The sequence below is a fragment of the Panthera leo genome, chromosome F3 (genome assembly GCF_018350215.1).
Source record: "Panthera leo isolate Ple1 chromosome F3, P.leo_Ple1_pat1.1, whole genome shotgun sequence".
In the NCBI taxonomy this organism is placed as follows: Eukaryota; Metazoa; Chordata; class Mammalia; order Carnivora; family Felidae; genus Panthera; species Panthera leo.
Genome location: NC_056696.1, coordinates 57,887,084 through 57,910,660, shown reverse-complemented (window position 1 = coordinate 57,910,660; position 23,577 = coordinate 57,887,084). Strand labels below are relative to the sequence as shown.

The following is a 23,577-nucleotide window of genomic DNA, read 5'->3' as shown; positions in this document are numbered from 1 at the left end:
CAGCCCATCGGAGATGGGTGTTCGCCTGGGGAAGCTGTGTGTGAGCAGCTCCATCTGTAAGAGACCCGGCTCTGGTCGGGCGGCACAATTACCGGCTTCGCCCATTCACATCAGTCAGGCTTCAAAGTCCGATTTTTGTGCCAAGAAGTTAGTAAGACCTGAAACGAGTTAGAGTAGCTTCCGTTTATTTACAGTTTGGGAACATTTTTTCATGATTTAGTCAGCTTCCTAAGGACAAAACAGCAGTGAAGGATATGGTTCCTCAGCTCTTAGAGCTAAATCATTAGAAAGTAGAAAGATTAGATAGCGGTTTTTAATGAACTGACATGATTTCCTCTTCTTTGAAAGGTTTTCAGCGGCCCATTTCAAATCACAAAATCACGCTTCTTCTCATCCACGGACTCCAGAACTTTCTCACCCAGAATTTGAGGAGGAGCGCCCAGCCATGAGTTGATGAGACCAGCAAGGATCCCAGGGGGCTTTGTGACAACAGAGCCACCCTCCTGAGAGCTTTTAGGAAATCAAATACTTACAGCTGAGAAGCAGAGAGTACCTGGAGGGTGTCCCCACTTCCTTAAAAAAAAAAAATCAGGGATAGAAAATTAAAACCCAATCACAGGTATTTTTTTTTTTTCAATCTTTTCCACAGCATGGGCTAAGCTATCATTCGCCACCACCAGGGGGCGTCATCTTTCTGTTTCTTTTTGCTCATCCGCCAAGAGGGGCGCCACTATTTCACTGGGCAACATTTAACAGCGTCTCGGTCGTCTTCCCCTCTCTGGGGCTACCGCCCACTCTCCTATGTTGGGAAAAACGTTTGGATCACTAATGAGATGTACTTGACATTTGTCTCAAGACAAGGAAGTCTGTGTCTGTCTTGCTTTCCACGTGTTGCCTGTGGGCGTCTGCCAGCAATGGCTGTTCTCAGTGGTTGACTTTGCACCATGACATTTCTGCCCCAGAGGCACTGCGTGCTATTGAAGGATCCATCCAATCCTGTGGACGTTGTCTGCGAAGTAGAAGTGCCAGTTCCATGATGATCTATAAGAGGTTGACATCTTAAGTGTTTCCTGAAGATGGGGGTCTTTACGCCTCCTCAAAACGTAGTCCAGGGCTTGAGGAGAAAAGGGATGTGACACTCCAGCCTTATCTGGGGAGCTATGTCATTTCCATTGCATTCTTCCAGAACATTCTTCACACTTCCCCACTCTTCCTCTTCTCTTTCCTCCGGAGTGGTAATGAGACGATGGAGGTTAGCCCTCTGGATAGGTGAATGGAAAAGGGGAACAGATTCCACAATCACAGTTAAACAAGGGATTTTCGGTGCTCTGCCTTGTCATTTAAGTGCCTTGCAGATGTCCTACTAAGCTCCCAAGGACTTATTTCTTTGCCTTGTGCACTGGGACCCTGGGAAGGACTGAGGCACAAAGAAGTCTAAAAGGCAAAAAAAAAAAAAAAAAAAAAACCCCGGAAGTCACAGACCCAAAGAAGCTGCTGAGGTATCGGTTCCACAGGCGTGCTTCCCAGCGTTGGCGTCTCTGACGATATCTTTTTTCAAGGTATCTGATATTCCAGGACAGGATTCCTGTCACTGACCCAGCAGGTGCACAGGATCTCCCACTCTGACTGTCCCTGGGTTTTCCAGAACAAAATACTGCCCAAAGAGAGGCGATTTTCCGTATAGCTTTTGCTCAGAAGGGTCACACAGGCGATAACTGCAATGGGAGAAAGAGCATGATGAGTCTTGGCCGAACGAAGCAAGAGCTCAAATGGCCTCTTGGTTCTTCTCAGCTGAAGTCAATGCCCGCCCCCCGCCCCGTCCCCAACCCACAGCCACCGGGGGCCCGGCTCCAGACAGCACCAACCCCATCAAGGTCTGACAGGACGGCGCCTCCTGGGGTCGTGCGGGGAGCAGCCCACCCGGAGCACAAACCCTGAAAGGCACCCAGCCCCCCACTTCTTTTCTCCATGGAATGTTCCCTCTGCCGGCCTTACGAGATGAGGCACTCGGGACGTTCAGACACCCTTTACCAGCTTCCTTTGCCCCAGGCGGCTCTCCTCCCGGCTCCCCTGCATCTGTCACTAGAACCGCCCGTCCTACCAGCCCCTGGGCGTGGAGCCCCGGGGTCATCTAGTCCACCTTGCCCCTCACTTTCCGCAGCTTGTCCCTAGCTGCCAAGTCCTGAGCTTCTTCCTGCGCCACGGCCTTGCCTTGGCTCACTGCTTCTCCCCCCTGCCCTCGGCATGCTCGGACCAATGTGACAACTTCCCAACCCATCTCTTTTCCTCCTTCTCCGACCGCCACCCCCACCCCCACCCCCCGGGGCTTCCAATTCATGGTTGGGACGAAGCTATGCCACTTCCTTCCTTTTGCTCTGGTCTTGTCGTTCCCAGGCCCAGAAACTGTCAATGGCTCCCCGGTGCCTAAAGACAGCATTGCAACTCTTCAGCGGGGCGTGCAAGGCTCTCTACCTGGCCCCAGCAGCTTCTCCAAGCCTGTCACCCCTCTGCCATTTACACGAACCTGTGTAGCTCTCCAATGGATTACTAAATGTCCTTTTTTTTTTAATGGGGGGGAGGGGCAGAGAGACAGAGGGAGAGAGAGACTCTTAAGCAGGGCCCATGCTCAGCACAGAGCCTGACTTGGGCGACGGGGCGTGATCCCACGGCCCTGGGATCATGACCTGAGCCGAAATCAAGAGTCGGAGGCTTAACTGACTGAGCCACTCAGGTGTCCTTTCTCCATGTCTTTTTATCTTGCTTTGCATTTTACTGGCTCAGAGACTCCTATGGGACACCACCCCTTGTCCACCTCCCCGTGCGTTATAATTCTACCCTTTCCTCAAGGCCTAACTCAAATGCCACATCTCCTAAGAAGGAAGCCCAGGATCCCCCAGCCGGGAGTATCTTTCCCACCCTCGATTTTCCCTGCCGGCTCCTGGAACATTCACATGCCTTGTCCTAGAGTCAAGGCACACGTCTACCTGTCTGCAAGATTGGTGGGGGGGGGGGGGGGGTCCCCGGAGAGCAGGGACTGTGGCAAACTCCCTTGTACTGCTCACAGGTCACCAGTGACCCACAATCATTTGTTGAATGGATGAATGTGTTGGTGAGCAAAACCCTCTAGTCGACTCAGTATGAACATCTTCGTCAGGCCGAAAACACGAGCAGCACAGGAGGGCACAGGGGCAGATGTGTGGGAATAACATGGCGAGATTCTCCCCTTACCCCCCTGAACCGGGAGAAAGTTTTCCTCCAGTTTCGCACTTAAGCTAACTCCAATTTTACATCACCTTTTTATTTAAAACATTTTTTTAGAGAGTGGGAGAGAGGGAGGAAGGACGGGAGCAGGGGAGAGGGGCAGAGGGAGAGAGAGAGAATCTCAAGCAGGCTCCCCACTCAGTGCAGAGCCCGATGTGGGGCTCGATTCCATGACCCCGGGATCATGACCTGAGCCGAAATCGAGAGTCGGATGCTCAACAATCGACTGAGCCACCCAGGCGCTCCAAAACATTTTGATAGAAAACATTAATTTTATTCTACAGTGCTTTAAAAAGAAAAAAAAAAAAACGTTTGTGGCAACCTGGTCCTAATTTCGTTCATCGGATCAGAGGGGGCAGATGAGCCACTGGAGAGGATCAAATCCAGAGGCCCCTCGCCAGGCTGCAGGCACCTTGCCTGACCGGCTCACTGCCAAGGGCGCCTGAGAACCGAGGTCTGGCCCCTCCACCCACAGTCACTAGGCTTCCTACCCAGGATGCGACTGATCCTTGGTCATCTATATTCCTTGCGAGTGTGGACACAGGCCTGGAAAAACTGAGTGGGTTGCTATTAAGTCTTCTACACAAAGGTTTGGCCATTCATGGGTTTCACCTGCCTTCTCCCATCAACCACTCACATGTACACTCACTCCCCCCACCAGGTAACTGAGAGTGCAGGGCCCCTTGCAGCCCGGCCCCTCAAACAGCGCAAAACGGGGCAAGAAGGTTGGTTTGTACAAGCGCAGGTTTGGTCACCTGGTTCGCAGGCGGCAGTCCATTTCGGCGCCTGGGAATCGAAACAGGAAGCGCTGTGGCAGCGGTCGAGCCCTCCAGGGCTCCCCTACAACCCTCCCCCACTCTTGTCCCACCTTCCGGTCCCTTTAACACGGTCCCCCACCCCTCCCCGCAGGGACGCGGGAAGACCCCATAAACGAGTTCATCGGCGACCCCTTGTGGGCATGAGTGGGTACTGCAAGCGGTCTGCAAATTCATGTGCACACCGAGCTTTGTTCAACAGACGGCAGAGTGCTGTATCTTGTGGGGATCGCCTACGATTTTTCTTCCCCGCATATGTACTTTTTGGTGGGGATTAATAAATTACAAACGCATTTAAAGGTTCCTTTCTTAATGCATTTTCCTTTTTTAATGAGTAGGGAACCTACAACTTCTCTAACGAGCAGGAGGTTCAAGCCCCTGTGTTTAACTTCAACAGAGGTCTCCAAACTGCAAGGGTAAGCGTGACTGGAAACGCTGCCACCTGTAAAGTACGTGCACCGGTGCCGGCTGCTGCCCATTATCACTCTGCCCGGTCTGCTCGCTTACTGGTCAATGCCCAGACCGTGGCTACAAGCATGGTCTCTGGTCACCTCTGGGTCCCCACCTTGGGGCACAGGCCACTTCTGAGACCTCACAATCTACTACCTCAATGGCCAGGGTAAGAATTAAACAGCACTGGGGGGCACCTGGGGGATTCTGTGTCTCCCTCTCTCTCTCTGCCCCTCCCCCACTCATGCTCGCGCTCTCTCTCTCTCTCTCTCTCTCTCAAAATATAAATAAATGTTTAAAGAAACCTTTTTTTTTTTTTTAAAGAAAAGAATAGTTCCATCTCCATATTTTCCCACCTCCCCTCCTCCTCTGTGCCGCCCGCTCTGAACTTTTCCCAGGCAAGGGCTCCCCTGGGTTTGGCCCACGGATGGTCCGCAGCACCTGACCTATTTCTTCTCTCGTTGCTCTGCCACCTGCATTCTGCCAGCGGGCGCCAGGCCTCCGCGGGTGAGGCTGGCAGACAGGTCTCCCCGCTGGGGACCAGCAGGCACCACACTCCGGGGCACCTGAGGACACGGCAAAACGCAAAGCAGTCTGGCGTCAGAGCGACCTGCCCGAGAGCGGGGAAGGTGTTCTGGACGCTACTGTTTGCTTTGCTTTGCTTCCCGTGATTTATGTCCCGAGGCCGGGCCTCTCTCTTCCAGATTTATGGCCACCTGTCCTGGGGAGAGCATAAATTACTACCTCTATGGCAGCTCCAATCCCCGTCAGAGACAGGGGAAGACACCTAGGTGGGCTGCTCCCTCTCCGGGGGGATTAGGAGCCATGGGGGGGTTGGGGGGTGCTGGGCTGCAGAAAGCCTGCAGACCATTGGGAGAGCTGTGCTGGTTCCCGCGACCCCCCCCTGCTTGTCCTCACTCCGTGTGGGGGTCAATTATCCTCCTTCTCTAAACACAGATTCCCGATGCAGGAGGCTGTTCCCACCAACAGAGACACTCTCTAAATCCAGAGGGAGGGGGTGACAGACACCAAGTCACGTGATGGGGGAGAGAGAGAACAGGACGCACAGAAAAAAGGTGATGGTCAATTCCTACAATCGCTCAGCTGGTCTGCACACAGAAGCATCCAGATCTGTCCTACCCGGCTTGTTTCAGAGGGAAGAACACCCATGGCCTGCACGAGAGGGGGACTGGCGGACACTCGGGACAGCTGGCCGCAGAGCCAGGGTTCCCGGCTCCCGGGACAGGGCTCTTTCCCGGGCCACCTGCCCCTCTCCCGGCAGCTCCTTTACGGCCACAGGAAGTAGGAAGACCAAGTTCTGCTTTGTTCTGCCGCTGAATGAGTGAGTGCATTTGGAGGCATAGCTGGTCTGTCGTTGCTGCTTCTCAAAACCCCACTCCCCTTACTAATATTCCAACACACATAGTATTTATTATTACAGCTCCCAAACATGCACACAAGTTAAAAGAATTTTATAGCAAACACCCACTTACTCATCACCTGGACACTACATGTAACACTTTACTGTATTTCCTTCATCACATTTTATCCATCCCTCAATTCATTATATGTACATTTTTGCATTTGCAAATAATTCGCGGACATCAGTGGACTTCACCTCTACACAGTTCAGCTGGCATATCATGTCCTAGAGTTAAAATTTTCGTTACTTTTTCTGGGGTGGGGGGGAAATGTACATGCAGTGAAATATACGACTCTCAAGTATGCTATGATATTACGTTCTTCTTTAAAGTTTATTTTATTTTTGAGAGAGAGAGAGAGACAGCGCACAAGTGGGAGAGGGGCAGAGAGAGAGAATCCCAAGCAGACTCCGTGCTTACAGTCCAGAGCCCCCCACGGGGCTCGATCTCACGAACCCTGAGACCATTACCTGAGCCAAAATCAAGAGCTGGACGCTTAACCAACTGAGCCACTCAGATGCCTCGATCATATTAAGTTCTTAATATTAGGTAATAAATATTAAGTTAAAGTGAGAAAGTTAATTAATGTTGTTTTGAGCATTGAGGAATCCACAGTGCCCCTGAAAATGATGAGAGCTGCCTTGGGCTGTCTGTACCTCTCTTGGAATGTTCCTGCAACTCTACACCCAGCGGTGGGAACCCAGGTGAAAAGCAGCCATTTGCTATTCATTTCAAGAATACCTCTCCCGGGGCGCCTGGGTGGCTCAGCCAAAGTGTCCGACTTCGGCTCAGGTCATGTCGTGGTTCGTGAGTTTAAGCCCCGCGTCAGGCACTGTGCTGACAGCTCAGAGCCTGGAGCCTGCTTCAGATTCTGTGTCTCCCTCTCTCTCTGCCCTTCCCCCACTCACACTCTGTGTCCGTCTCCCTCAAAAATAAATAAACATTTAAAAAGAATTTTAAAGACTGCATATAAAAATATTTTTTTCTCATAATTCCATTACCACAAGAGCACCTCCATTCATGTTTTTGTTTATAAATTTCTAGTCCTGGGGGCGCCTGGGTAGCTCGCTTGGTTGAGTGTCCAACTCTCAATGTCAACTCAGGTCACAATCCCAGGGTCATGGGATTAAGCCCCATGTCAGGCTCCAGGTTAAGCATGGAGCCTGCTTGGAATTCTCTCTCTCTGTCTCTCTCTCTCTCTCTCTCTCTCTCTCCCTCTGCCCCTCTCCCCCACTCACTCTCTGTCTCTCTAAAGGAAACAAAAAACAAAACAAAACCTTCCAGCCCTTTATTTACTCATGTGCTTTTATATATTTTAAAAAGTAAAATCAAATAAAAAATAAATATATGTGCTATTTTGTTATCAGCTTTTAAAACAGTGTTATTTTAACTATCTTTCGATGCCATTTAAACTTATCTCTGTAACTGTATCTTTCACTTAAAATGTTTTATTATGAATACTTTAAAGTTAACATAAAAGTAGAAATGCTGATGGGGCACCTGGGTGGCTCAGTTGGTTGAGCGTCTGACTTTGGCTCTGGTCATGATCTCACGGTTCGAGAGTTCGAGCCCCACATCATGCTCACTGCTGTCAGCCCAGAGCCTGCTTCAAATCTTCTGTTCCCCTCTCTCTGCCCCTCCCCCTGCTCTGTGTGTGTGTGTGTGTGTGTGTGTGTGTCTCAAAAATAAATACACATTTAAAAAAAAAAAAAGTAGAAATACTGCCATCAATGCCCATATAATTATCACCCAGATTCTATTTATCAAAGTTTTGACACAATTTTCCATGTGACCTTTTGTGTGTGTGTGTGCTGTAGTAATAATATACAGCACATCCCAGACATCATGTCATTTCCCCTAATTACTTCAACACCCTTCTCCAAAATATATGTATCTATCTTATATCCAAGTGCCATTATCACACCTAATAAACATTTGGTATCATCAAAGACTCAGTTCCAAATTTGCCAAAATATCTAAACAATGCATTTCTTAAATCGGTTCCTTTGAATCATGAATTCTGAATGAGAAATATAGTTATTTATGCAAGGAGACATTCTGGGAACCATGGCACCCAGGAATATCTCCCCAGTTACCCAGTCACTAGGACCCCCCTCGGCTTCAAGACTGTGTGTTCGTGCTATTTTCTCTGCTTCCCAGAGACGTTGAGGTGCCTGCTCCTACCTCTTCAGGGTCTCCAGCGGCTCCTTCCTGCTCATGACGCCAGTGTCTGGGTCCACCGTGGTTAAAATGCACCTGGACACACACACACACAGCATCATACAAGGGACAAAGCAGGCTGACCTCGGCCCTCCCACCGTCTCCACTCCGGGGGTGGAAGGAAGTGCCTTACCTGGAACAAGCCGTTACTCTTTTCAGTATGACGTCACCAATAAGAAGCTCATCCCAAGAATCCTACGGGGACAAAGCACAAAATTCATAGGGGCACTTCCGAGCCTTAGCTGTGACACACCTGTGTAGGGACTTCGCATGAGCTGACACCTAATGAAGCCACTTATACCGTAGATGGGAGACTTTTACACCAGCCCCGAGAAGCCACACACCCTCCTGTCCTCTCTCTGCCTATGACAGTTCATGCCCCTACAGTGAAATGCTCCCTCTGCTCTCACTGATAAAACTGCAATCGAAATTCATCTCCTGAGCGCCTGGGTGACTCAGCCGGTTAAGCGTCCAACTGCAGCTCAGATCATGATCTCGTGGTTCATGAGTTCAAGCCCCGCGTCGGGCTCTGTGCTGACAGCACAGAGCCTGGAGCCTGCATCAGATTCTGTGTCTCCCTTTCTCTCTCTGCCCCCCTGCCACTTGTGCTCTCTCTAAAAAATAAATACACTTAAAAAAAAAAAAAAGAAACTCACCTTCCTGACTGATCCCATTGGACTCAAGGAGGAGCGAATGGAGGGGTTGGGATTGACAGAGGGTGTGGGTGACAGAAAGGACATGGACAGGGGGTCACTCTAAACTATGCGTGCCTCTGCTGGACCTAGATCCTTAGGACACTGATATGTTCACCTTGTATCTCCCCTTGCAGATACGAACAAATCAAGAGTACTCCCCACACCCTTATGGGCTCCACCGCAGGGAGCTTCTCAGGCATTTGCCCACAGCCTGGGTCACTGGTGCCTACTTTTCAGGACAAATGAAATCAATGGACTAGCACCCCCTCGAATCCAGCAGGGGAGACAGGGCATACACACAGGAAAAGTTAACGATCAATATATTTTTGAGGGTTCCAGAAAATTCGAGAGAAAGCAAAAATTGGAGAGAAACCCACACTGTGCGTGGGTTTAACTACACAGGCAAGAATTGACCTGGAGGTTTTAGAAGAACAAGCCCTCAGGCTGCTCTGGTCAGGGGAGGTTTTAAGGAAAAGATAGGATTTGAATGGAACCTTCCAGAACAGAGACTTTGGAAGGCACAAAAGAAGGGTGAGGAGACTGGGGAAATAATTAAAAGGAAGACACTGAAGAGACATAGAACATCTAATCATAGTCCTGAACTTCTTACCCTGGGAGAGAAGTGCCAGCTGCCTCAGGGCTGAAGACAAAAATTCATGAGCTAAAACCAACCTGCCCTGTCCGGTGTGATCACAAGCCAGAGACCTGGAGACTCAGAAATTTAACTCTCGGAGTGTATATCATTCTTGCTATATGTATTGCAGCTGGTTTTTTAATGTTCTTATTTATTTTTGAGAGAGAGAGAGAGAGAGAGAGCGCGCACACAAGTGGGGGAGGGGCAGAGAGAGAGAGGGAGGTATTGCAGCTTTTAAGCATAAAATGGGTCTCTTCACCGTAGGTCCAAAAAAGCTGGGCCCCTGGGGTTAGAGAAGCCCCAGCCTGTTCTGTGTGTGTTTGTCCACCAGGGGGCACCATGGTCATAAAAAACCATAAAAGATCCAAGAGAAGAGAAATGTGGGCTCTGTTAGGAAATTAATTAATTACTAATTAATTTATGTGCACCAGAAACTGTTGGGGATCGAGTCACAGATAAATAAGGTAAAAAATTCCATAATAAGGGAAGCCAGAGATGTAAGCGGGTCCAAGCCCTGAGCCCTGTGATACTCGGGCCTTGAGCTGACCCCTAGCGGCCCTGTCATCTCCCAATCCGTCGGTGCTAACAACATCCTTGTGGTCACCTAACACCCTGCATTCACCACCTTCGTCGCCTGTCTTGCTGGCCTGTTCACAATCTGATCGCCTTAGGAGAAACAACCATGTTTCTTCAATCCTGTTTTCCACAGTGCAGGGGACCCAGTGGGACTAACTCATCGTGCAATGAGTGACATACTACTGTAGTCAGTTAAGTGTCCAACTCTTGGTTTCAGTTCAGGTCATGATCTCATGGTTTCGTGAGTTCGAGCCCTGCATGGGGCTCCACCCTGACAGCGTTGGAGCCTGCTTGGGACTCTCTGTCTTCCTCTCTCTCTGCCCCTCTCCCACTCGGCTGTCTCCGTCTCTCTCAAAATAGATAAATAAACTTAAAAAAAAAAAAAAGAGTGACATGTTATTATAAAATGAGCTCAGCCACAGTGTTGTATTAACATCCAATTTAAAATGTGAAATGTTCCCAGCTAGGAAACACTCAGAGTTATAAAGAAATGAAGGCCTCTAAAACAAGATTCAGGGGCGCTTGGGTGGCTCAGTCAGTTAAGCGGCCGACTTCTGCTCAGGTCACGATCTCGCGGTCTGTGAGTTCGAGCCCTGCATCGGGCTCTGGGCTGATGGCTCAGAGCCTGGAGCCTGCTTCCGATTCTGTGTCTCCCTCTCTCTCTGCCCCTCCCCTGCTCATGCTCTGTCTCTCTCTGTCTCAAAAATAAATAAACGTTTAAAAAATAAATAAATAATAAAACAAGATTCAGTTCAAACAAATGTAAATCTGAGGTCCTACTCTGAGAGAGCTGTCTCCGCTCATTTTATCTACATCTGACCATCTCAGAACTTTGGGGCAGGAAACGTCATCAACATGACCCAGGGCACAAGGATCGCAAAGGGGAAGGAAGCTTAAAGTTGGCCACAGTTGAGGGAATGCCTCAGTCAGGCTCCTTCACTCTGATTATAGGAAAGAGACCATCCCCCACCTCTCTATGACACTTTCTAAGAGCTTTTCCACAGATTGGTTTAGACCTTGATTCTTACAGCTGCCATCAGGGGAGCTGAAATCATCTGCATTTTACAACTGCAAGAAGCAAAGGCCTTGAGGGGTTCAAGGACTTGTCCGGGGTCAAACAGCCACTTATTGAAGCAGGTAGATTCAAACCCAGGTGTCCCAACCTCACATATGCTCCTTAGAATGTTCAGAGTTCCTTTGGCACATGGTACTGTCTGGGTTCAAGACCCAGCTCCTCCACTTTGTGCCATGGGATAGCCTCAGGCGAGCCAGGTCACCTCCCCAGGCCTCTCCCTTCCTCCTTATAAAAAGGGAATAATGACCTTCACCTCCCCAGGCTGCAAAGCACAGTGTGAGCATTAGGTGGAAGCCACCACCCTTTTCCTTTTTCTGAGAAGGAAAACCCTCAGGAGAAACTGCTTTCCTGGCCTCCACTGGTACAAGACAAATATCAATGAGACGATCAAAAGCAACCAACACTGATTTTCCCCTCTTGTCTGAGTCCAGCTGAACTGTGCTGGATGTGAGCAAGGACAGATGAGCTCCCTTGTCACAGTGGAACGTGGAGGGACAGCCCAGGGCAGGCTCTCGGGGATAGCGCACATTTCCTGCCTTATACTAGAAGCTGACCTGCCATCTTTGGAAAGCGTGGCATGTTTACAGCGTTTGACGTAAAACATCAGAAGTGGATTTGGAGGTACTTTTACTGCCCGTCACTGACTGATACTGCATTTATACTTTTTACGAGTCACCTTAGCCAACCTGACCCTTTGACAAACCCGTAAGGTAATCCTAGGCAGAAAGGATCACTCCATTCTCCAGGCAGGTACACAAGCCTACACAGAGTCATGCAGAGGCCAGCAAGGAAGCTGGAGGCGGACCTCAGAGCCTCGGGTTTGAGTGTGGGCTTCAGTTTCCTAGATTGCTTCTTTCAGCACACCTAGCTCTGTCCTCACAGTAAGACGGAAAGGCAGAATCCGTCTCCCTGAGTATAAGGGAGTAAGACTCAGTCACTTGGACTCAGTTCTTCCCCTGCCCTTTACCTCCACTTTCCATCTACAAACACCCACCACCAGAACTCTGGAACTCCCATCTGAGAGCTGGTGCCTCTGTCAAGTATCCACATCTGGATGGTTGCCACTCACCAAGCCTCTAGGCCACCGACCTCTGCCTTCATGGTCAACAAGGAAAAGAACCAATGAAATATCCAAAGACAATGACAAAGGTAAATCTGCTGCCAGAATCATGTGACACCGTGGAAGCCCTTCATGCTAAGCCACAGTGCAGGCATCTGAGGGCAGATTGAGGGTGGCACTGGAAGAATTTTATAGGCCATCCAGCTGGGGACCCCCACCCCCGACGCTGCAGCAGCCATACTGTAAATGCCTATCTTTCCCCAGGGACCATCAGTTGAACAGGAAAGCTAACTTCAACAAGACATGAGTATACCCTGCCTTTGTTCCATGGCCCACACACATCACGTATTTTATGCTACGTAAATTTGGCTCAAAAACCAATCTACCCACTGGGAATTATGCTGAGAAGTCTCAGACCCTGAACTGCTCCCTGTACACCAGCACCTCCACTTCATCTATATCTGTGTCCTCCGTGCTGATGTGTGAACTAATCAGGTGCTCAAGAACTCTAAAAACTGAATGGCCCAGCATACCACCAATAACGCATGAATCCTTTGGAATAATCTAAAGCAACATCAAAGAATTTCATACCTTAAAAAAAAAAAAAAGTTAAATCCAAGGAAAGGGCAAAGGAAAGCAACTTGTTACCTCTGCATAGACACCACACCCTGAAATGATGATATTGGGCCTGAAGTTAGCCACTTTAACTTTCTTCTCCAGCCTGGAGTTGAGATCTGCCAAAGATGCCTCAGAGAGAATCAAGAAGGGGCTGGCATCTGAGTATGCAATCTGGGAAGGAAACAGAAGTGGTTAGAACGTGGCACACAGAGGTCATATGTGGTTAGTTCCTGGAACCCTCCCCTCCCCAGTTCCCAGGGGAACATACACACACACACACACACACACACACACACACACACACTATTTCTAAGTATTTCTTTAGTTCTTTATATAGAAAAGTCACAGTGGTTCAGAAGTCTTAAAGAGACTTGCAGATAATAGGAATTACATGATGGAATGAAAAAAAACGTGGCCTTGGGATCCTAAAGCTGCCACTGGCCAAGTCCCCTTGACGAAGTCACTCCACCTTTCTAAGGCTCAACTTCTCCAGTGCTGATGAGCTTCATGACCGCATTATGGATGATAAAAATATTCCCTGATTCCACGGATACCTATTTTGATGCCTCCTGCAAATCAACATCAAGTACTTTTACTGACCATATATGTAATTTTTTTTAATGGCCGTAGGAATTGTGCTACCAATCCCTCCTTTTACCATGAATCTGTACATTCCTATAAGGGCCAACTTAGTCACTTTAAATCTGTGGATCTCCATGCCCACACTCGTTTGCCCAACCGTGATCTGACCATTGCAATCACACCGTAAAAAGGTTGAGCTCCACATACAATTACAGAATAAAGTGGAAAAGTTTTGAAACCCTGTTGGCACTGGAAGGCTTACATAAATAGGAAGGTAGATGGCCATCAGGAAAATGCAAGAGTCCCCCAAATCAAGAAACACAGAGGAAGTTCCCAAAGGAAGGGCTTTAATTTTGCCTGTTCCTTAGAATCCCCAGCTGCTGTTCAGGCCAAGCTTCCTGGGAGCTGCCTGGCAAAATGACAGAGCAGAGCTCAGCGACATGCTGCCCTGCCTGATGGGCTGCACGTGACTGCTGTGCACTCCTGAGAAAGCCTGCCTTCCACAGGACACACCGAAGGCCAAAGCCAAGGAATGCTCCTCTGACCTGGTCTGTGGGCTGGAACACATCCATTATTTGGTGAGAACTTCTCGGTCGCATGTGAGGCTCATAGTGCACCAGGCGGTAGGGCTGTGTCTTCAGGAAGCTAGTAATCCACTGGGCCGCAGCCTCCCCACAGTCCCTGCCCTCGATCTCCAGGCCGTGCACTCTGCAGGGAGTGGCAGGAGTAAAGACTGGTCATGGCTCTGAAAACATGGGACACCCTACCATGTCCTACACATATCAAAAAGCTGTGATGTCTTGGGGCAGCTGGGTGGCTCAGTCAGTTGAGCATCCGACTCTTGATTTCAGCTCAGGTCATGATGCTAAGGTGGTGGGATCAAGTTCCATGTCGGACTCCATGCTGAGAATGCAGCCTGCTTAAGATTCTCTCTCTTTGTCTGTCTCTCTCTCTCTCCCTCTGCCCTTCACCTACTCATGCTCTCTCTCTCTCTCTCAAATTAAAAATTTAAAAGAGAGAAGAAGAAGAAGAAGAAGAAGAAGAAGAAGAAGAAGAAGGAGGAGGAGGGGAAGGAGAAGGAGAAGAAAGAAAAGCTGTGATGTCACCGTGATTCTTTAATTATCAGGAAACATGATTTTAGCCTGGTCCTGCCTCTGAACCACTGTGTAAACACAAATGAAGTCACAGTTTCCAGCCTTGCTTTATCCAGGTTTACAATAGAATGATACATGCCTGTGCCTCCCTATCTGGAAGGAATGCACGGGAGAAGAAAATCAGATCGGATGTTTGAAAAGATACTGAGTTCTCCAGAGGAAAACAAATGCATCAGTATCAAGTAAACTCAAAATTACTGCAAAATCTGGTCCACGCAGCTGGATAGCAGCCAGAAGTCTTTATTAATAGGGTCTGGCGATATTTTACCAGTATGATGATAATACAACTAGATTCAGCAACGTATGTGAAAATGTTCTATAAAATCTAAAACAGTATAGATAATACTCATAATCTAATTTGGGAGCACCTTGGGTGACTCAGTCAGTTAAGCATCTTGGTTTCAGCTTGAGTCATGATCTCACAGTTCAGGGGATCAGGCCCTGCGTGGGGCTCCGTGATGATAGCGTGGAGCCTGCTTGGGATTCTCCCTCTCCCTCTGTCTCTGCCCCGTCCCTACTGGCAGGCTCTCTCTGTCTCTCTCAAAATAAATAAGCTTAAAAATAATAAAATCAAATTAATTAATTAAATTAATTTAATTAAACTAAAAAGATAAAATTTGCATCAAAACATGTCCCATTATAAAATAACAGGGGGCACCTGGGTGGCTCAGCCGGTTGAGCGTCCGACTTCAGCTCAGGTCGTGATCTCACAGTTTGTGGGTTTGAGCCCATGTCGGACTCTGTGCTGACAGCCCAGAGCCTGGAGCCTGCTTTGGATTCCACATCTCCCTCTCTCTCTGTCCCTCCCCTGCTCTCACTCTGTCTCTCAAAAATAAATAAACATTAAAAAAAAATTTTTTTTAATAATAACAATAATAGGGACCCCTGGGTGGCTCAGTCGGCTAAGCGTCCAACTTTAGCTCAGGTCGTGATCTCACAGTTCGTGGGTTCGAGCCCCGAGTCGGGCTCTCTCTATGCTGACAGCTCAGAGCCTGGGGCCCACTTCAGATTTTGTGTCTCCCTCTCTGTCTGCCCCTCCCCTACTTGCATTCTGTCTCTCTCTGTCTCTCAAAAATAAATTAACTTAAATAAATAAATAAATAAATAAATAAAATAATAATCTAATTTGATTTGATTGCTACTAATAAGCATAGGATTTGAAGTCTCCCCCGCTCTCCCTGATATACAGCATGCAGGACAGTATGGGAGTTATACGTATCTCACAGCTGCAGAGAGGAAAGAAACACTTCGGATAGGCCAGTGTTTCTAAAGTGTAGGGCCATTGCTACTGTGGGTATTCAAGACAATGGTAGTACTTGGGTACAACAGGAAAGAATGGTGAACTGCACAGAGAGAAAGTAATTCTATTCAGTTTCATGATAGGAAGTCCCGAATGTCCAGCAACACGTGATGATAATCTCTTTCTAAAAAGGAAAACCAGACCTCAGGTCCAGAAACCTCTACGGGCAATAATTTCTGGCTAGAATTAGGTAACATTCCATTTGTAGCATATTTATTATTTCAGTTAACTCCTCCACCTGGAAAGTTGTCTAGGTATCCCTATACGGTTCCCTTTTTAAATAAATGCATTTAACGTTTGTTTGTTTTTAAGCTGAACCAATTGGAAGAAAAGCATTACGTAAATACAGTTGACCCTTGAACAACATGGGGGTTAGAGGTGCCAACCCCCCATGCAGTCAAAAATCCACCTAGAACTGATGACTCCTCCAAAATGTAACTACGCAGAGCCAACTGTTGACTAGAAGTTCCACAGTAACGTAAACAGTTGATGGACACATATTTTGTGTGCTCTATGTATTCCATACCATATTCCTTCAATACAGTAAACTAGAGAAAAGAAAATGTTACTAAGAAAATCTTAAAGAGGAAATGCATTTATAATGCTGTACTGTATGTGTTGAAAACAATCTGCATGTAAGTGGACGTGCAGAGTTCAAACCTGTATTGTTCAAGGTTCAACCGTGAGAGAGGTGGTCTGTGACCAGCATGAATCACGGTTGTGTTGTGCAAATGCCCAACGTCTGAGAAAGAGGAGTCAGGTAGACCTACTTGGGTGTGAATCCTGTTCCCACAAATGACTAGCCCAGTGACCTTGGAGGATATTTCTTACTCTGTGCCTTAGTTTCTTCATCTATAAAATGGGGATATGGGAATGCAAGCTGGTGCAGCCACTCTGGAAAACAGTACGGAGTTTCCTCAAAAAATATGGAGGTTCCTAAAAACAGAACTACCCTACGACCCAGCAATTGCACTACTAGGCATTTATCCAAGGGATACAGGTGTGCTCTTTTGAAGGGACGCATGCACCCCCACGTTTATAGCAGCACTATCAACAATAGCCAAAGTATGGAAAGAACCCAAATGTCCATCGACGGATGAATAGATAAAGGAGATGTGGTATATATATGCAATGGAGTATTTCTCAGCAATCAAAAAGAATGAAATCTTGCCATTTGCAACTACGTGGATGGAACTGGAGGGTGAAATTATGCTAAGTGAAATTAGTCAGAGAAAGACAAAAATCATCTGACTTCACTCATACGAGGACTTTAAGAGACAAAACAGATGAACATAAGGGAAGGGAAACAAAAATAATATAAAAACAGGGAGGGGGAAAAACATAAGAGACTCAAATATAGAGAACAAACAGAGGGTTACTGGAGGGGTGGTGGGAGGGAGATGGGCTACGTGGGGAAGGGGCACTAAGGCAGCTACTCCTGAAATCATTGTTGCATGATATGCTAACTCATTTGGATGTAAATTTTAAAAAATAAAAAATTAAATTAAAAAATAATAAAAATAAAAACAAAAACAAAAAAATAGTAAAATGGGGATAAAATCACAACCTTCTTCTGAGGGTCAGGGATAATCTATACAAAATCCCCCAAAGCAATTCTCAGGTTTCAGATGTGCTCAGTAGATGGTAGTAATCACTCTGGTTTTGTTTTATTGTTTTGTTTTGTCCAGTTATTTCAGGTTAGCTTTCTTCATAGCAGTCTCTTATGATCCTTCGTATTTCTGTGGTATCAGTTGTAATGCCTCCTCTTTCATTTCTGATATCATCTCAGTCTGCTCTCATTTTAAAATGTTAAAATGCATATTAGGACACCCTCAGGATGAAACAGTATGCTAACATGAAAACTGTTATTTTGAAGATTTTTAATAATATGAAAAGGTCCTCAACATATCAACTTAAGAATATGACATTAATCGTGTATTTTTATATTTTTATATTATTTTTACATTGTTTCTTTCCAAGTATGAGCTACAAAGACAAACAAAACATCAGAATATTATTTATAGTTACCTCACAGGTTTTTGTTGACTCCTGTTTTTTTAGTTTAGCATTTTGCAATTTTCAACAATGAATTGTATTATGTTTATAATAAAAAAAATCATCAAAATTAAAATAAGAACATATCAGGTCTCAAACTCTAAGACAGTGTCGAAACTATACTGGTATTGCATCTTATAAACTTCTTGGGGTCTTCAGATACTTTTCAGCTAACTCGGATCTATATTTTTTTGCTGTGATGTTACTTTCTATGATAGGCTTGGACTACATAAAAACAAAATGCATTCACAATGCATTTTATTTTATTTTAATTTAATTTTTTTTAACGTTTATTTATTTTTGAGACAGAGAGAGACAGAGCATGAACAGGGGAGGGACAGAGAGAGAGGGAGACACAGAATCAGAAGCAGGCTCCAGGCTCTGAGCCATCAGCCCAGAGCCCCACGCGGGGCTCGAACTCACAGACCGCGAGATCGTGACCTGAGCTGAGGTTGGACGCTTAACCGACTGAGCCACCCAGGCGCCCCACAATGCATTTTAATTCAACATACAGAAACTGTGACAAGAGTAGAATTAGACCCAATTCTAATTTTCCCATAATGGGATAAAAAGTCAACTCTAGACATGAGCTCTCAGAAGCGAAGCTAGTTTTCCTACACTAATCGCTTCTTGGCAGTCCTTCTAATGTTGGGGAACGAGCCTCTGTACAGAGTGACCTCCTGGCTGAGTCTGTGCCCTCACTACATGCAGACCCCTGGGCATCTGTGGCTCAGATCACTCTTCTGGACGTAGGTGTCTTTTCTGTCTAGAACTTCCTTTCATTAGTACCAAATGTTCACAAAACATTTGCGACTTCATAGTTTACAAAAACATTTGCGACTTCTTTCCTAGGTGTGGAAGGTTCCCAGTCTTTCCAGGCAAAATAGGGCAAGTCCTATGGTAATGGTAGATCTAATCGCACCTCCTCCTGGACATTTTCCACCGTCACTCCCACCCCATTTTTGTCCTTTATCCTTATTTCTCTCTCGCTGACATGTGAATATGCTTTTTTCCCATGGTTTTCTACATAGGACTTCTACATAGGACTTCTCTGTCTCTCAGCCCCACATTAACACACATTTCTGAAGCTGCTTCCTTTTATTTTTAAGTTTATTTACTTGTTTTGAGAGAGAGAGTAGGCGAGAGTGCATGTGCACACACAAGCAGGGGAGAGGCAGAGAGAGAGAGAAATAGAGAGAGAGGGAGAGAGAGAGAGAGAGAGAGAGAGAGAGAGAGAGGGGGAGAATCCCAAGCACGCTCTGTGCTAAGCAGCACAGAGCCTGATGTGGGGCTCGATCCCAAGAACCGTGAGATCACAACCTGAGCCAAAATCAAGAGTCAGATGCTTAACAGACTGAGCTACCCAGCTGCCCCTTTTCCTTCTTTCCTTCTTTCTCTCTTCTTTCTTTCTTTCTTTCTTTCTTTCTTTCTTTCTTTCCTCCTTCCTTCCTTTTATCTTTTTTTGAAGCTGCTTCCTTGTTCCTCTTTGTTTTACATCATCATGATGTTGAGGACTTGGCCCTACATACAGTATGTTCTCAATCAATGGTTAATTATCACCAGTGTCTTTTTTTCAGGACTCCTCCTAGTTCACGCTCCCTCAAAACGGCGTGAATAAATACTCACGCAAGGAGTACGACATACCTTTCCCTTACCTGCACTTGTACACGGCATTTGTGGCAGGTGTCTTGATGGGCAACAGCAGGTCCTTCGTGTAGGCTGCACTGAGGGTCAGGGCATCGCCCTCACAAGTCAGGGAAATCAGGACCAGACGGGGTTCCTGCCGAGCAGTGACCATGTTCCCCTTCTCGTTGACCACAAGCCAAAACCTGCCATGTTCAAAACCCAAGAGATGCGTGGCCCACTGTGAAAGGCATCCACTCACTGCGGGAGCTCTGGTCATGCACAGTCCTCTTTCATTTCCTCCCCGTAAGCCTGGTGTGTGTGACTGTGTGTGTGTGTGTGTGTGCGTGCGTGTCCATCTGTCTGTCCTAAACACCAACTCAACAGCACAGCAAGGCTGAGTCTGTCCCATTATTTCAAAGGGTTTGGTAACCACTCAAGCATCCAATGTATATAATCTCTTCAGAACCTGCAGAGCTCCTTGATGGCACAGAAATCAAAGACGTTATCATACTTTCATCTCAACTGCGAGAAGGTCTGACCACTTTTCGTTAAACGCGCCCCGAGAGACGACAGGAAACGATTTCCCAGAAAGACTTGAAGGGCACACGGAAGGAAGCACAATAACGAGATTGTGGCTCTATTGTTCTCAGAGCGTGGACTTCGGCAGAGAAGCATACGGTGCCACATGTACCTTGCCAAATCCACCCCCGCCTTTTAAAACATTAATGTTTCAATATTCAGGGCTGTGGATGCTGCAATTTGCTCAAAGGTCTATTGTTACCATGGACGATATTTCTTCTAACCCAAGACTCCTGACCTAGAGGTACTTCCAAGAAAAAAAAGATACATGGAGAAATCAGAGCAACAGGAAACTCTCTGGGGGGGCGGGGCGGTAGTGGGGGGAGCCATTCCTAAGGGTTATTTCTCAGCTGCCAAGGAAGCTGAATATATTGACATTTTGATCATTTCTCACTGGGTCGAGTGACTACAGTTATAGAAGTGAGCTCGTGCTCTTGGAATCCACAGACATAAGATTGAAAGACGGCAAATACGTTAGGGCGTTAAAGCTCCTGTGCGCCACCCCCAGTGGGTCATCATGGTTGAGATGTTTCAGCTACACGAGAAAAATAAGGTTAATGGAAGCCCTTCCCCGAACTGCTGATCAGCCCTCATCCTGGACCCAGTCAAAGCTCTGCCCTGCCCCAGATCCTTGCTCCCAGCACATGAATAGTCTTCTTCGTGTAATAATTCTTCCAGGTGATGATGGCGGTCTGATCTTTCTAAACTACAAATCTAGAAAATTCCACCCCACCCCCCCCCCCCCCCCATGAAAAATCCCTCCATGGTTCCTGCTTTCAGGATAAAACCCTGAATCTTCAGCAAGGCAGGCAAGGCCCTTCATAACCAGCTGCTCACCAGCCATTCACAACCCCCTGTGCCCTCACGCAGGCCAGCTTTTTAAATGTTTTTAATTGTGGTAAAATATATGCAACATCAAATGTCTAGCATGCTCCTCCGTATATCCAAAAGGATTGAAAACAGGGCAGATACGCATACCGTGATGTTCACAGAAGCAATGTTCACAACGCCGAAAGATGGAGGAAACAACCCAAGTGTCCATCAACAGAAAACAGATTTGTTTTTTTAAATGTGTTCTTAACTATCTTAGGTGCACAATTCTATGACCCTGGGTACCTTCACAATGTTATGCAACCATCACCACTATCTATTTCCAAAACTTTGTCGTCACCCCAAATAGAAACTTTGAACCCATTAAGCAATAACTCCCCCTTCTCTCTCCTCTCCCCTGACCCCCTGGGAAACTTCAATCCACATCCTGTCTCTATGAATTTGCCTACTGTAGATATTTCATATCATTAGAATCATATAATATTTGCCCTTTTGTGTCTGGCTTATTTCACCTAACATAATGCTTGTAAGATCCATGCTGCAGTGTGGATCAGAACTTCGTTCCTTTTTGTGGCTAAACACTATTCCGGGGTGCGTCTATACCACATGTTGTTTATCCAGTCATCTGTTGATGGATATGTGGGTTGATTTCACCCTTGGGCTACTGTGGGTGATGCTGCAGTGAAGGCTCGTGTACTTGTATCTCCGTTTTCAGTCCCTTTCGGTCATTCCCTCAGAGGGCACTAACCTTTCCCCCAGCATACCTTCCCCCCGAGTCCGGGGTCTTTACCCTCCTGGCCACCCCAGAGAGTTTCTGGGGCTCCTTCTCTGTGCTCCCTGGCACTGGTCACACGGAGTCTGCTATGCCCCTCACTTCTCCTTCAGGCTTGCTGGTAGCATGATGACAAAAATAGCGCCTGCCACAAAGGCCAGCTCTTGTAATTATTTATTATCGTATGAGCTCAGTAAATACTCTCAGTCGGTACAGTACAATACCCTTTGCCTCCGGGGCCTACAAAACAAATTCAATACATCGGACCGTCTTTCGGAGTTGGTGACCTCTGTACAAACCATGAAATATCTAGGATTCTCGCCTTGCTTCCAGAAGCAAAGATGCAGAGCTCACCACTCACAAATGTCGTGAATGGCCCTCCGCCTCTCTGCTGCAAGGCGGGGGGAGGGGCGGGGCGGGCCACGGCCGTCCCCCCTGCCCAGTTCTGGGTTACTTGCAGGAGCTGGGGGCTCGTCTGGAAGGAAAGAGCTTGAGGCGCAGCCTTAGTGAGGCCCCGGGCTGGCCTGACGCCAGACCCGGAAGAGAACAAAGCCGCTCACTCCGGGCCGTTGCAACCTTCGCTGAACCCCAGGAATGCACGCAGATCGTGACTACCCTGATAGGCCATTAATAAAACGACTCTTCACAAAGCACCCACGTGCTAAACAAAACAAGAGTCCTGGCTCCCCCGCTGGGTGGCGCGAACCCCAGTTCCTTTGTTCATAAAAAGAGTGCCGGCGCGCATTAGGGAAACAGAGGCAATAGCACTTCTCCGGCCGCAAGAAGCTTAAGCTTCAACAGCCGTCCTTAGGGGCGCTCCACCTGGGTGCGCCCTTTGAGGGCTGCGCTCCGCCGCCCCAAGTTTCCCCCAAGTTCTCCAGAGACAGTTGAATGAAACTAATGTGGCGGGGACCAATCCCTGGAAGCTCGCCGCCTCTGCTAGATGGGGTTGAAGATGTTGGCGGGCACGCGACAGACACCTGGGCGCCCCGACCACTGCTCGGCAGGAGCGCAGACGTGAAAGCGCCCGTGGGGGGTGGAAATGCAGCCGTCTCGGGAAAGCGGGTCGGGACACTTAGGCCCTAGGTCTCGGGCCCCTGGGGTCGGCTGTTGGGACGTAGTTGCCCCTCGTTCTCTTTGTCCTTGCCCCACTGAAAGGGAAGGAAGGACCTGCTGGCGGACTCTGCAGACCGCCCCCGCCCCCGCCCGAAGCCCTCCCCGCGGAGCCCCGCCCGGCTCGGCCCTACCTGTCCCGCAGGTGGCCGCAGCGCAGCCCCAGGGCCGTGCACTCCGCCGCGCTCACCGCCACCCCCTTGCAGGACTTGACCGGGTAGATCCAGAGCTGCGCCACCGTGCCCACCTGCTGCAGCCGCCGGCGCCGCCTGGACCGCGCGCGGCGCCAGGCGACGGTCCCCAGCGCCACGGCGGCCAGTCCCAGCGCGGTCACCGCGAGCCAGCCGGGCCGGGGCTGCGCGGGGAGGCGCGACGCGGGGAGGCCGAGGCGGCCCAGGGCCGACGAGCCGGCGGCGCCCATGGAGGAGCGGGCGCGGGCGGCGACAGCTCCGGCGGGCCCTCCGCGGACGCCCAGCCGCCACCGGTCCAGAGAGCGGTCGCCGCCTGGTGCGGCCCTTGGCCCGGAGCCCAAAGGAAGGGCCGCTCCCGAACCCCTTCCGGGCCGCTCGCAGTATCGCACGACCTTCTACCGAGGGGTGGCCCCTGGGGCGCTGCGGTGGGAGGGGGTGGCCCCGCTGCTGCAAGGTCCTCGCCCCACCGCCTCCTCCGCCTTCCGCCGCCTGCGGCTGCAAGGCGGTGCGCCTTCCCCCACGACCGCTACCGCTACAAATGACCTCTTT

General features: G+C 48.4%; 1 protein-coding gene across 1 annotated transcript; it reads right to left on the bottom strand.

The window, feature by feature from the left end:
• Positions 1–957: 957 nt before the first annotated feature.
• On the bottom strand, positions 958–23,258 carry MTARC1 (mitochondrial amidoxime reducing component 1). The gene is made up of 7 exons (XM_042925499.1): positions 22,972–23,258; positions 19,572–19,745; positions 13,953–14,115; positions 12,856–12,996; positions 8,301–8,362; positions 8,132–8,203; positions 958–1,715 (listed from the first exon to the last, which is right to left on the bottom strand). The coding sequence occupies exons 1-7, from the start codon at positions 23,256–23,258 to the stop codon at positions 1,589–1,591; spliced, it is 1,026 nt and encodes a 341-aa protein (XP_042781433.1). The 3' UTR covers positions 958–1,588.
• Positions 23,259–23,577: the final 319 nt, after the last annotated feature.